The sequence below is a fragment of the Setaria viridis genome, chromosome 9 (genome assembly GCF_005286985.2).
Source record: "Setaria viridis chromosome 9, Setaria_viridis_v4.0, whole genome shotgun sequence".
NCBI classification, from domain to species: Eukaryota; Viridiplantae; Streptophyta; class Magnoliopsida; order Poales; family Poaceae; genus Setaria; species Setaria viridis.
Window position 1 is genome coordinate 3,807,303 of NC_048271.2, and position 14,833 is coordinate 3,822,135.

At 47.8% G+C, this 14,833-nt stretch overlaps 2 protein-coding genes across 3 annotated transcripts; one reads left to right on the forward strand and one right to left on the reverse strand.

The window, feature by feature from the left end:
• The first annotated feature begins 4,533 nt into the window (after positions 1-4,533).
• Positions 4,534-6,362, forward strand: LOC117835507 (patatin-like protein 3). Its single transcript, XM_034714856.2, has 3 exons — positions 4,534-5,579; positions 5,716-5,778; positions 5,904-6,362. The coding sequence occupies exons 1-3, from the start codon at positions 4,614-4,616 to the stop codon at positions 6,201-6,203; spliced, it is 1,329 nt and encodes a 442-aa protein (XP_034570747.1). The 5' UTR covers positions 4,534-4,613; the 3' UTR covers positions 6,204-6,362.
• Positions 6,363-11,137: 4,775 nt separating this feature from the next.
• LOC117835508 (uncharacterized) lies at positions 11,138-14,504 on the reverse strand. 2 transcript variants are annotated; one of them, XM_034714858.2, is made up of 10 exons: positions 14,348-14,504; positions 14,141-14,240; positions 13,859-14,039; positions 13,371-13,443; positions 13,094-13,273; positions 12,493-12,590; positions 11,996-12,093; positions 11,870-11,912; positions 11,739-11,798; positions 11,563-11,642 (listed from the first exon to the last, which is right to left on the reverse strand). In XM_034714858.2, the coding sequence occupies exons 1-10, from the start codon at positions 14,394-14,396 to the stop codon at positions 11,604-11,606; spliced, it is 921 nt and encodes a 306-aa protein (XP_034570749.1). In that variant the 5' UTR covers positions 14,397-14,504; the 3' UTR covers positions 11,563-11,603. The 2 variants fall into 2 exon arrangements, with proteins under 2 accessions (XP_034570748.1, XP_034570749.1); XM_034714857.2 differs by having other exon boundaries at positions 11,138-11,642; positions 11,739-11,912; positions 14,348-14,501.
• Between the last annotated feature and the right edge of the window lie 329 nt (positions 14,505-14,833).

Genomic DNA, 14,833 nt, shown 5'->3' on the forward strand with positions numbered 1-14,833 from the left:
TCGCCGTGCACCGACAATGGTGGCTCTCTGTGTTTGTGATGAACCATACAGCATGCGATTGCTTGCCATGAAGTGTTGCGGTGATGGGTTACTGGAATTCTGCCCACCTGCCACACCTCTGTCCCACTTCTCTTAGCATTTTATTCTGTGAGGCTGACGCATGATTTCCTGACGATAGTGACTGTATCAGCGTGATCTCACAGTTGTGTGTCAATGTACGGAACTGCCGATCACTTTACTCGAAAGCTTAGTCCAATGATCGCGGTTGTGTGCCATATGTACCGATCAGTTTACCCAAAAACTTAAGTCTAATGGTCAGTTTGATAGTACTTTTTTTGTTTTTGGCGAGCAATTCGGTTATTGTTTAACAGTACACCCCTCCTTTACTCCCCATGCTTCCGCCTGTCGCCGCCACGGAATGCTTCTCGTCACTCACTCCTAAATCAAATCCTACACTTTTTGCCTCCTAATCCAAGCCTTTTCATTTAATTAGTAGCACGATCAAGCGAGGGTCATTCTTAATTAATGGCCCATGCTCCTTTCTTTTGTTTCGCCGGTCTCCCAGTTCATGATGTGGCCGAGATGATGATCAGGTTGGCAGGGGACAGCGCCCGCTTAATGAAGCTGATTAGGACGCGCTTTTGGACGTAATCCGCGCGTGGAAAGCCCGATCATTGCCGGGCCAATTCTTGCTGTTGCGCGTCGTGATCATCGCAGGCAGCACCACTTCATTGACAAGTGGAGTACGTGCGCACTTGTTTGATTGTTTCTACTTAGATAGCAACTACACCTCCTTTCCATTTGTCCTAAATTGATGTGGTTGAGTGCTCCAGTCTCTCATGGGGCCTCCACCTAGACATGCTCATCGGCCATCACGCGTATAAAATTAAATATTGGCAATGTTTTTATTTTATAATATTTGAAATTGGAAATGTGAAAACCTTACTAGTGTTTACTTTGTCTGAAAGTTTCTTAATAGGATTATACTACGGAGCACAGCAGAAAATTAGCGGGTTTTATGTCGGAAAACGACACTTTTTCTGGGTGTCCGGAGGTTGTGTTTACTCACAGTTGGTGGGACAATGGATACTTGACCAGACTGAAATGATGACGCGCAGCTGATTGAATGAACGATCGGTATATTTCTTCAGGAGGATGGAGAAGAAACCCCAACCGCACCAACCGTTTCCCAAACGATCAAAACAACTGCAGTTTTGGCAGTGTACAGCTCAATTATCAATCACATCCTTTTTTTTTAATTTTGCTCGGAAGTACATGTACATGCACTCCTCAGCTAGGATCGAGTTGCAACGAGTGGTCATGACTCATGAGTCAGGCTCAATCATAACAGAGACATGGAAAAGATTAGCCCGAAACTTTCTCAAAAGTTTTTTGTACACACTACCCTCAGAGGCCAGAGGGACTTTGTAGTGGTGTCACCTTCAATCACGTATACGTTGCAGCACGAAGTGGTGCGCCACAATACTTTGCTGGCCTTGACATGGCTCAAGGCTTTTTCTCTAGAGAGTAGAGACTCTGACTTTTCACAAGGCAAAACAGGCTCTGCCTACTGTCACATGTCCTATAATACAACAAAGAGCTAAATCGTTTTATTTATCAGCTTTGTCCATATAACAAGAAAAAACATTCACTGGTCATGACATTAATTCTTAATTTGCTCCTTGTCAGCTATCAAGTTACATGATCAACGGCCATTAATCCGTGCACCAACCTAACTTGAGAGGATTTTTAGTTTCGTCGTTCATGATTGCACCACAATAAACAAAATCTCAGAAGAAAAAGCTTGTCCTAGGGGTGTTTGGATCTTTAGTCCGGATTAAAATTCATGTCACATCGAATATTCAGAGGCTAATTAGGAGGACTAAACATGAGCTAATTATAAAACTGATTACACAGACGGAGGCTAATTCGCGAGATGAATCTATTAAGCTTAATTAATCCATCATTAGCATATGTTTACTGTAGCATCACATTATCAAATCATGGACTAATTAGGCTTAATAGATTCGTCTCACAAATTAACCTTCATCTGTGCAATTATTTTGTAATTAGTTTATATTTAATACTTATAATTAGTATTTAAATATTTGATGTGATAGGAATTTTAGGAGTTATAAAGAACCAAACAACCCCTAGTCATGTAGATTGTAGAATGTAGAGGGCATCATGGAACCTACTTTTCGGGGGCCACTAGCCCACTACTACTGTAGCTTCGTCAAGAACCAATTGGACTTGTACATGCATACACATCAAGCTATTGGACTAATCATCATTTAATAGTAGGTATAGTCCTAGTCAGTATCACACATAATTAAGGTACATAATTAATCAAATACAATTATTTCATTTTCTTTTGAACCTAACAATTATTTCATTTGCAAAGAAAATTTATTGATATTTTTAAAATTCTGGATGTCATGAGTAGCACAAATCCCGTGTAATTTAGCCCAGGTGTTGCCCTTCATTTCGCGCCCACCCCTCCCTCCGCTGCTGCCGCCCGGTGCTGCCACGGCCGGCCGGCGCTCCGCCCCGTGTCGCCACCCTCACGACCATCGCCGGTCGCCAAAGTCGGAGAAGAAGAAGCTTGGATTCAACTTTTTTTGAAAAAATGTTGCTGCAACTTTTTTCGAAAAATGTTGGATTTAATTTTTTCTAAATAAATGTTGGCTCAACTTTTTTTCAAATAAATGTTGGCTCAACTTTTTCAAAGAAACGATGATTAAACTTTTTTGAAAAAATGTTGTTAACATTTTTTATCCAATATTTTTTCAGTGAGCCATCATCAAATGGGAGGGTCGGGGCAGTAGATGAGGAAGAAAAAGATAAGGCTAAGATGGATCTCGGTGAATTGGAAGTTTCAACTCCTGTCTATCTTCCACCAGATAGATAGGAGCTCACGACCAGACTAGGAAAAAAAAAGATAGGTGTATATAGTAGGCAAAGCTGCTACTGGTCGCAATGTGCAATCGAACGTGTCGATGAGATCACCAGCTGATAGTGGAGGCAAGTGAAAATTGGCTCCACTACACTGCCTGCGTAGGCGAATAAATAGTGGGGATATATATATATAAAAGTTGCCAGATAAACAAATAATCGGGGGTATCGCGCGCGCAGATGTCGCAGTTTGGGATGGGAGAATCTACGACGAGACGGCAACGTACGTACTGTCCCGTCTCCCTCCCACTCGCGATCAGGACGCGGATGCGGAGATGCCTCGTCGCTTCACGTACTGTTGATAAAAAGGAAATGAGAGAGCATGGACGATGGATTGCAAATGGCTGTCTGGCTAGCGGTGAGTGAGAGCGCAGGGTCAGGTCACGTACGTTCTGGATGCCGATCCGGCCGGGCGGCCTTCGCCTTCTTCTTCATAGGATACCGGGCGGGCGGGCCCGGACAGCGCGGCGTGGGCGCATGTTGTCACATTGACACGACGCCCATGGAGATGGAGCTACATGAGTCGATGGAGCTTACTACTACTAGTGGGCACCACCGCCACCACCTCCGTGCGTGTACAGATCGGCCGTACGGCGGCCGGCCGGGGCATCCGAGCGCTTGCGGGGACCCGCCGCGCCGGCACCTAGTTCCTAGTACGGCACGATGCGAGGGGGTGGACGGTGGCGCGCGCGCGCGGCGGCCGCCGACGCGCCCGTATCAGACGGCGCCCTGGCCGCGCAGGCGCAGCGCTGTCCCCGCCGCGCCCGGCACGCACCCCGCCCCCGTACGTACCAGCGCCAGGCCGCCAGGCGCCAGCGGGCGTCCCCCACCACCCCGCGCCAGCGCGCCTCGCGATCCCATCTCGCCTCCACCGATCTCCCCGCGTACAGAACGCAGCAGCGGGCGAGCCAGCAACCGCTTGCACTCTACGGCGGCACGGTACGGCGCGGCGCGAGGGGATCGCAGAGCGTGGTTCGGAGCGGACGAATCTGCCGCTAGGTACCCGGACCCCCACCGCACGGGTGGTTCTGGTACGCGCGCACGGCACAAAAATGTTCGCTCAACCAGAGTACCCTGCCGTGGGCCGGCGCCCGGCGATCGGCCGCTGTCGGCAGAGCCTGCGCACCAGAACCACTTGGCTGGCTGGCGCCCGGCCTGACGGGCTCAACGACTCGCCATCATCTTCACCCCCGAGTCCTCCGCGTCCGTGCACGCTCGTCGCAGCGGCGTAACTCCTCTTGTCTCGCGCCGGCGGACGCGACACGAACCGCACTTCCATACGTACGCAATCGAGTTACTGCACCCACACTGTTCGCTGCTCTTCACTCCACGGGGAAAGGCCGTCTGCCCATCCATCAATTCGCCTGCACTGTCATCTACTCATCTCCATAACTAGGCGGCAGTAATCAGTGGATTCACAGTAGCAGTAAAACGAGCCGCACGCACCACGCAGCGCTAATTACCGTGGTAGCCGTCTCGCGCCACGCCGGGTCAACGCCACGAACCCACGCCTCGCTCGTTCGCGCCCCCACCTCCCCACTATAAAACCTGCTCTTCACCCGTGCTGCCAACTGCTCAGGCGCCGAGTGCTCTCCACGCACGCACGACACCCCGCGAGACCTTGCCAGCGGCGGCGAGTGCGCGGCGTGGGGAAAGAGATGGATGCCGCGAGGGCGGACCCGGCGGCGGGCCTGGACGTGGACAAGCTCACCTACGAGATCTTCTCCATCCTCGAGAGCAAGTTCCTCTTCGGCTACGACGACCCCAAGCTCTTCTCCGCGGGGGCCTCGCCGCAGCAGCCGGGGGCCGGTTCGGGGAAGGCGACGCCGCTGCGGGCGCTGGCGCCACAGCAGAGCAAGGGCAAGGTGTGCATCCTGTCGATCGACGGCGGCGGGCGGGCCGCCGACGGGCTGCTCGCCGGCGCGGCGCTCGTCAGGCTGGAGGCCTCGCTGCGGCGGCGGACCGGGGACGACGGCGCCAGGCTGGCCGACTTCTTCGACGTCGCGGCGGGGTCCGGAGCCGGGGGCGTGCTCGCGGCCATGCTGGTCGCGCGGGGGCCCGAGGGGCGCCCGCTCTTCTCGGCGGAGGACGCGCTCGCGTTCCTGCTGCGGAGCCTCCGACGGGGATGGTCAGACGGTGGCGGGGGCGGGGGCGGCCTGCGCGCGCTGTTCCGCCGCCCGGGCGCCGCCGCGTTCCGCAAGCTGTTCGGGGACCTCACGCTGCGCGACACGGTGCGGCCGGTGCTGGTCCCATGCTACGACCTCGCCACGGGCGGCCCGTTCCTCTTCTCGCGCGCCGACGCCGTCGAGACCCGCGCCTACGACTTCCGCCTCCGCGACGTCTGCGCCGCGACGTGCGCGGGGTCGGGCGGGTCCGCGGCGGCGGTGGAGGCGCGGTCGTGCGACGGGTCCACCCGCATCGCGGCGGTCGGCGGTGGCGTCGCGCTCGGCAACCCCACGGCGGCCGCCATCACGCACGTGCTCAACAACAAGCGCGAGTTCCCGCTCGCCGCGGGCGTCGAGGACCTGCTCGTCGTCTCCATCGGCAGCGGCGAGGCCGAGCCCCGGGGCGCCGCCTCCACGTCCGAGATCGTCAGGATCGCCGCCGAGGGCGTCGCCGACATGGTAAGTACGGTACCAAACACACACACGTGAATCACGCCCGCACCAGCCTTCTTGGTGGTCCATCCTTTGCATTGCATCTTGTTCTTTGTGCTCCCTCTTGCTAACGCCTCCAACTTTCTCACCTGACGCACGCCAGGTGGATCAGGCCGTGGCCATGGCGTTCGGACATAATAGGACAAGCAACTACATCCGCATTCAGGTCAGTCTCGCGTTACCATCGCCTTTTTACCTTGCTCGTCGTCGTTGGAGACTTCGCGAGCCTTGGACGCGACGCGATGCGACGAACGATTCACTAACCTTCGCCGGTGATGTCTGCGCATGCAGGCGACGGGGACGCCGCGGGCGAGCCGTGGCGGTGCGGCGAAGGGCGGGTGCGGCGTGGCGGAGGAGATGCTGGCGCAGAAGAACGTGGAGTCGGTGCTGTTCCGCGGGAAGAAGGTGGCCGAGCAGACCAACGCCGAGAAGCTGGAGCGGTTCGCGCACGAGCTCGTCAAGGAGCGAGACCGCCGCCGGACCAGCCCGGTCTCGCCCACCGTCGTCAAGCAGCAGCCCTCGACGCCGGCGGCGGCGCCGCCGGCGTCGTACTCGAACCTGGTCAGCCACATGCTCACCAGCATCATGTAGACGACCACCACCAGCACAGCAAGGCCAAGTGAAATGTGCTGCATGTATTAGTCTCCTAGCATTTTTTTTTCTTTCTCCCCAGCTCTTTTCCTGCAGCCTGCCGATTTTTGTAAATGGTTTGACCACAAGGGAAAAAATGGCGCGTGATCTGCAGGGTCATCCTGTATCTTGAGAATGCCTGCACAGCTTGTGAGTCTAATGAGCAGAGCTGTGACTGAACAAACAGACCCCGGATCTGAAGAATAATAGATCACAAAGCAGCTGTTAATCAGGAGTAACTGTCTCTGATATGGGATGTCTTTAGCTTGAAGGCAAGGTAAAAATTGCAATGATAGCTGTTGCAAAGCATGGTGGATGTTCTCATGAAGCATCATGTTACCAAGAAGTACAGGGAACTCACATGTTCACCCAGGAACCTGGAATACGCCGTACCCCGTCGAACATTTTCGCTGCCTGCGGACTGCGGCATGCCGGCACCGGACTTGTTGCTTATTGTGCCTGCCGTTTCGGAACTCGGGAACAATAGTGCTTCCAATCGTTCCAGCTTTCAGATACACTGTTCCCTGCAGCTTTGCTCGGAGTTCACACCTGTTCCGAGTCCCAAGTGCTTCAGAACATGCAGAATTCAACAGAAACCAAGTGGTACCAACAGAGACATTTGCATCTTCTTATGCTCACACTGTAACGTTCTAGGTGAAGAGAAACCAAGATTTGTATCGAGTTTAGAACTCAGATGAACTACTACGTACGCGTGAAGCAAAAAAGTCCATGATCACATGCATGAGTACGTGACGGCAATTAAGCACCAAAAACGGACAGGCGGGACAGGGTCTGAGGCAGGCTGGGTTCAGCTCTGCAGCGAGATGCATTCTTTAACAAGAATCCTAAGCCGCGCGTGTTGACGCGAAGGTGATGGTGCTCTCGAGTCTGATCCAGCAGAATAAGTGGCGCCCCTCATGCGACGTGACCCCGCCGACGCCGCTACGTGGAGGCGTCAACGAGCGCTGGGCTGGGCATCGGCTGCGGGCTGGCTCAAGGTGTCAGTGTTTGTTTCCTCTGTAACTTTTTAGCTGCTAGTAATTTTTAGGGTCAGCCAAGTTAGAGTGAATGCCACCACACAGTCACTCTATCCACAAAATCCATTAGAGGCACCCCCTCTGAAGTCTGAACACATGAAAACACGACTTAGATGATCTCAACAGGGAAGAATGCATGTTGTTTTGTTCCTGTACTACATGTCAATGCATCTTCCGAGGAACCGAATAAATCTTTTTGTTTTTTTGAGTGGAAAATCTTTTTGTTTTTAATAACCAAGCCTAAAGTTTTCCTTTGTTTTCTTTTTTGCTATTTTTTTTGGGTGGGGTCCTTCTTTGTGTTATGTGGGGCCTTCAGTAATCCTAATATCCTTACTAATGTACATGCGGGCCATGTTAGGATTTAGATTAAGTCAGTGCACAGTGGGGTCAAATGGTCTAGCAGAGACACTCAAAGCTCATCATATAAACCACACCAAACCAAACCAATGCTAGAGCTTGGTAAATAGGCAAGCATAATGAGGTAGCCGTGCTGGTGCAAATGGTAGCAGCTCCATCTTCCAGGCAGTAACCACCACTAACCACCACACCACCACCACTTCTCACTCTCTCGGTAGGCAGCGCCTGCACCAGGGCAGAATAGAAAAATCAGCACATCACTCACCTTTACCACAAAGTTAATTATGCTTCTCGCATGCTGCATCTGCAGCCAGACAGCAGATTACGGGCAGCAGAAACCAGGAATAATCACACACCAGGTGGCACGAGTTCAGCATCACCATTCAGGCATTCACCCTTGCTTATTGCAGTTCAGAGCCTGGGCGGCACTGCTCGCCCACGCTGTTGCCTTGTCTCCTCCGCAGCTGCTTTGGATTCCATAACCTGCGTAGGTAGGTGCATAGGCCACACGTGTAACTTTTGCTGCGTGAATCGATCTGCCATAACCTGCATTTGTATATATGCAAGTAGCTGAGAATCTCTGCATGCACCCGACCCATGGATGGATGGAGCCACGCCGGGCAGCAACAACTTGCAGCTCAAAGCGTCCGATCTCATCGATCTCACCCTTCCTTGTTCCTGCACAGAAAAGATAGTCTAATCCATCGCCTTTGCAAAGCAGCATCCATCACGGAAAAGAGGCGTGGTTACCGATCGTGCCTACGAAAGGCCTCTTTGTTTGTTTGGTTCTTCGCACGGCCTGTTGGTTGAGCACTTACCCGTTTGGCCCTCTCCGCTAGCATTGTTTACCGTGGATGTCAGGGATTATTTAGGGATCTAGGATCTTTCATCACATGTTGACTACAGTAGTCTCAGTAGTTTTTCCTAACATCTGCAGCTTTGTATATTTCTTAGGGGTTTGAATATGCATATATGGACAACTTAGTCCTGCAGTGTTTGTCCAGGAATCCTATTCTGCGCTCTAAAAATGCTATAAAACTCACGGGCACGTCCAGAACTGTTTGCTTCTGGCTCTTTTGTTGTCCTCCACTTTGTATTGACCTGCTAAATATTTTTTTTTCCAATCAGCTATATTGTTCTTGTAGTCTTTCAAGGTTACATATATAATGTCAGGCATAGAAGTGGCTGTCAACATTTATTTATTTAATATCAATGGAGATCTTCTGCCTTTATAATACTGTTGGGTGGAGGACATTTTTCTTGAGTCCGAAATACCGAAATCGATACATACCATCCTAACTACCCAAAATAAATTGGTATGCCCCTAGAAACACAAACAGGTGAATGAAATGCTTCCCTAATGGCATCCAAAATAAGTACGCGAGCTACGGTATTAATTTGCCGCATCAATTCAATAGAAAATGACTGCTTACTTGACATGAATGATTAGATGGCCATAATTGCCAGGACCCATGCATCTGCTGCGTGACTGACTGCTCCAATGCTGTGTAATGGACTTCGATTCAGTTGAGACACTGGAAGCTTTTTCAGATCAAGTGCTGCTCGCCTGCAAGAACCATCAGTCGCATGCAGATCGCACGAGCAGTGCGTGCTTAATATGCTGAAATCTAACCTACACAAATTCAGGTTGATTTGATAAAAAGTAGTATTGCGTGTTGTGGTGCAGCATCAACTACAAGAAACATTTCTTAGACTTATGTAGAACAAGAAAAGCAAGTACCATTGGTTAAGTGGTATAATAAAAAACATTAAAATGACATGACCCATTTATAATCGTATAAGAAATATATGTCTTTGGCAAAATTTAGATATGGCCTACTTTATCTACTATTACTGCAATAACTTGCGAGATGAATATGCATATCTTAGCTCAATGATTTTCGTTGACCCATAAGCAGAATTCTTACTTCCACACTTGTTCAACTGAAAGAACTTCAGGTGGTATTAGGAACTATATAGACCAAGACCTTTAAACAAATAGTAGCCTCTCAAAAATATGGAAGACTATAGGTTCTCCACTTACCTTTTTTAGAGCCTAATGCAGATTGAAGGCCTGCAGACTTGCACGGGAAATTCCCCTAGCCCATATACTTTAAATCCTTCAAAAAGAAGTCAAGAGAAAGGTGCTACACTACACTACACATAGGTTGCATCATTCCATGGGAACAAAACATACAAAGCTGTCTTTTACACTCAATTATATTACACAACGATGAACAAGAATTATTGAAAGACAGAATCAATTTGAAACCACCATAATATGTTTTTGTCATTCCTAAAATAAGAACAATGTTAGAAAAGCAGCACAAGTAGTCATAAAATTAGTACGCTTCCATTAATATAATGCATATTTTACAGTGAAGCAAATATAGAAGAACAAATCATCACACTGCCGAAATGAATTGAACACCAATAAGTTTTAGAATTACAATAAGAATAAAAACAATCATGAAGTTTGGTCGTGGAACTCTTTCTCCCTGAAAAGTGCATTTTTGCACATCTATTCATTAGGTTACTCGTTAGCATCAGATATTATTGCTATAGTAGAAGAAATTGTAAGTTCATAAGTAAGCTCTAAGGAATACCTACATCTGGCTGTTGAAAGATAGATTATTGTGATCCACTAGGACAGGGACCTAACAAAGTAGAAAACAATATCATTTTCCTTATGTTGACAAACAATTGTTACATCATTATACCACATATGAAGGATTTTGTCCCTAATGATGTGGGTTCTTAATGTGAAGTCCCAACAGATGTTTTGAATTCTACATTTCCTTAAGCATAGTTTGTAAAAAGAAAATTGCCCCAATGAAATTTCTAACTTCGTTCACATACTAGTAGACTAGTACACGCCTAGGACAAGTATGTCGGTGTACATAATACTGTAATCTTCTAGTCTAGGATGATTGTATTGAGACCCAATGAGGACTATATATAGAGTACATGAGAGACATATGAGGGGAACCCTAGACTAGAAGATTATAATATTACCCTTGACTATTATACCCTTAACAAAACTCATAAGCATCATCCAAATGAGATTGGACTAATTGAGTGTAAAGTTGATTGATTACACACATCCTTTAATTCTTGTCAAGCTAACATGCCAATAAGCATGTCCCAAGGCCCAAATGTTATTCTTCTATACCACTTTACAAGCATGTTCGCTAAGCCCCTATGTTTCAGTTTCATATTCCAAGAGATTTCATCCTTTAGTATGCTCTAGTAGTGTTTGGTGAGTGGTAGCACACCATGATGAGATTGTTGTATGGCTTCTATGCTACGACACCCTTTCTGCACTCTATGCACAGGTATAGGTCCCAGTATCAGTAAATTAGGCAGCCTAAGCTGTGGGTTAGTGTGTTAGCACTTCGCAGGGCAACAAAGATGCATCCCATATGATGGGATCAGCATACCTCTTAGAATCTGATATAACTTCAAATGTAATGGTAAATAATCACACATCCACAAAAAAAAGACATCAACTCATGCAGCTTTATTTCTTATTTTGTATCAAAACATTAAACAAATAAAGTTGAACAATGAAGATAGATTGTAGTGCCTGATCGATTTGATCAGGTCATGTAGGAACAAGGTTCAAATCGTTCGTTCGTTAGGATGCCTCTGCATACATCACTGCACTTCCACTTGATACCTCGGCGCTACCTTATCCTATTTCCATACTTCTGTCGCTCCATTCCATCCCCGTATTCCCAATGGAACTTGATTCTTTATTTCTGTAACAATTACGTAGAGAGTTGGAGGAGAGATGCAGGGGGTGTTGTTGGTTAAACATACAACTCACAAGCCTGATGGACAGTTTAAACATCCCAGGATTTTCGAAGCTCCTCTCATGGCACTAAGGACTGCTCCTTCGACACTTGGACTTGCACAGAAATCACCACAAATTGCCAATTTCGTGCTTTTGTCCCAAATACATTTATCATCTCCACCTACAGCAATGGCTGGGAAAGCACCACCCCTACAATTTTACATATTAGGAAATACCAAGGAGGTAAAAATGGTAGCAAATGCAATTAAAGATGACAACTGTAAAAGGTATGGCTTAAAAACTGACCATCTGTGAGCTTTCATAAAAATTGGTTGTGGAATGCTCAATCCTGTAGCCTGGAATTCCCTGAACAATTCCTCTGCTACCTTAGCAAGTGCATCTGCGGAAGGTTTCCGTGGACCAATAGTATTTATTACCTTGGAAGCATATTCTGTTGTCGAATGCAATACCCAAGATTGTCTGAATATAGACAAAAAGTACATTGAACGAAATTATATGACACTGAATAATGTATGTGTACAAAAACAAAAAAAGACACGTACCTGTTGGGAGGTACACAAGCACGCCCTGGCTTACTGCTGTCACAGTAGGCCCAACTCAGAGAATCAGAATTGTTGAAAGAGAAACCATGAACTGGTACCTGATAAATGAGAGTTGGGCAGAGAAGTAAACACTTTTGAAGAGGTGGCAGGGTAATAAAGTCAAACTTAATAATGAGAGTTGCTTATAAGATCATTAGCAAAGGAACAGCTTCATGACCCATAATTATCACGATGGTAAGTTAAATAGACAGGTTGATCCAATAATGCAGCATTGTAACCTGTAGTATTTTTGTAATTACAATACCTGAAGCTCCAACTAATGGCCCATGTGCATAAATTTTTTGTGTTCAATAAGGTTCTATGCATCAAGATGACAAATTGCAGGCACATGTGCCTGAAAATAAGTATGAACTAACTACAACAACAAAATCTTTAGTTCTGAACAAATTGGGGATGCAGGAGCTGTATGAATGGATAAAACTGAAAATTGCACATACCATAGCCAATGGCTCTGAGAATGCTACCATAAGAGCAAAACAGGGTCGAACTGGGATATCTTGAACCATTACAGACAGCCGTGGAAATAATGACAAGTCTGAGGAAACATTGCAAAGCATTTGTCAAAGCATGGAATACAGATGCATCACAGTTGTATACAAGAAGCTGATCCTTAGTCTACCAACAGTAATATGTAACTAAAATGAGCGCAAGTAGTCATCATCACCATTTAAGTGAACTCTTACATTAATAACTAGATACTATACAGAAGGTGGTAGCTACTTAACAAACAGAAACATAGAAACAAGAAATGAACAGGAGATAAAACAGGACAGGATATTCCATAATTTCACAGAAATATATGCATAAACCTGAACCAGAGACATTAAAAGTAATTACTTCTGGCTAAATAACAACTATATTTTGAACCAAAATGGTGATATACATCTTCTATTGGCTTAAGTGACACCCATCTGATTAGTAGAACTTATCAGCAAACAAGAAGTTTGCCTTCCAAATCTAGAGGCCCAGAACTATAATATTGAGTGATATCGAATCTTATTTTATGCTGGTTCACATTATGGAGATGATAAAACAAACCAAGAGGCGGTGGTCTTCCAGTCAACCCAGAAAATCTTGGTGATGCCACATTCTTGTCTGTTGCTACAACATAATCAAAATGGCCAAGATCTTTCCCATCCAAGCTAGCTAGTGACCATGAACTCCTATCTTGAAGCCAATCCATCTTACCAACAGTGCAACCAAATTTGGCCTCCACACCTAGCACAAGGGGAGTATGCATGGACATCAAGCGTTCGCCCCTCGGTCCAGAAGAAATATTATGGGACTTAAAAAAGTTGGAAGTCTGAACTCTAACCATCCTCTAAACAGAGTGATTTGCATATCGAGTTCATGGCTGGCACTCCCACATACTTCTTAGTTGATCCCTCCTGTAAAGAACGTCCCAAGGGAGCTAACATTATTTTTATAGAAAGGTGCCTTGAACTGGTTCAGCATACTCTCCTGCTAATCTACGTAAATCTTTCATCTTGAAAGCAGTCAACACACAATTATTTTGATCATATTAAAAAAAATGAAAGCTCATGAGACATGACACAGCCTAGCTTAAGCACTTCATCTCTCCTCGACATATCAAGGCACGCATAAGAGACATTCCAGATGGACAAGGATATACATGTAAAATTTGACATATCTAAACTATCAGATGCACTGTAGTCATTTCCAGGTTTGGAAAACGAAAATAGTCTAACCTTTAAATGCTTTATTTATCCTCAACTCAGTCTCGAATTCTCATGGTGAATCAACAAACTACCCCAGGACAAGGGTTGGATTACGAAACCGAACCTTCTCGAAGTCAGTGAATTTGCCGGTAGCCAGATCAAAGCATGCGAACGTGGCCTTCCACTCGGCGACGATCCCGCGCGCCTCCCACCCACTTACGACCCGCGCAACCTCGTCGTTGGTCACGGTGAAGTAGGGCGCACCGTGGTCGAAGCGAAGCTCCGTGCCGTCCTCCATCGCCGCCCTGAGTTCAAGTCCATCAATAACCCCCCAAAAACGGGAACCCATCAGTGAGAGGACGGTAATTCCCCCCTGCACCAGCAGCGGGTCAATTTCGTCGAGCACCTCCGCTGCGACATGCGTCCGCCAGCGCCGCGGCCAGAGTCGAAGAGCGTCACGGCCACGCCGCGCGCTGCGAGGAGCGATGCGCTCACGGCGCCCGTAACTGCGGTCGGGAAAGAGGAGAAGCCGGATCGCACGCGTCAGTTCGAACGGGATAGTTCAGGAGTGCGGTGGTTCGGGGGGAGGACTGGAGACGGTTGAGATGCTTACTTCCGCCACCGATGACGGCGACATTAGCGGCGACGGCGGCGGAGCTCATGGCTCGACGCTTCCCGACGGCTGGCACCTGGCACCTGGCAGTGAGGCAAGGTTTTTTGTTTTTTGGGATAAGGCTGTGCGGCGAGGTTGAGAGGCGGAGTGGCGCGGTGCGGCGGAGGCGGGACCGCGCGGGAGGTTTGTCTCGACGTGGCTCGTCGCGGACCCTTCGCTGTGATGGGCTCTTCTCGGGCCGGGCTGACCGTGTAACAAACACGGCCCATTACTCGTTTCGTTCTTTTCTTTTTCTTTTTTATTACTCCTTCCTTTTGGTGGTGCCAGAAGAAGAGAACAGAAATCGATAAGCCACAAGTATACTCACATTAATAGAAGTAACTTCATAAACTCCTGGGATAATTTAATAGAAATGAATAACTGAACTATAACTAATGTTACTGTTGTTAAACACAACAATTAGTAGTTTCACTATAGTAGTTACTT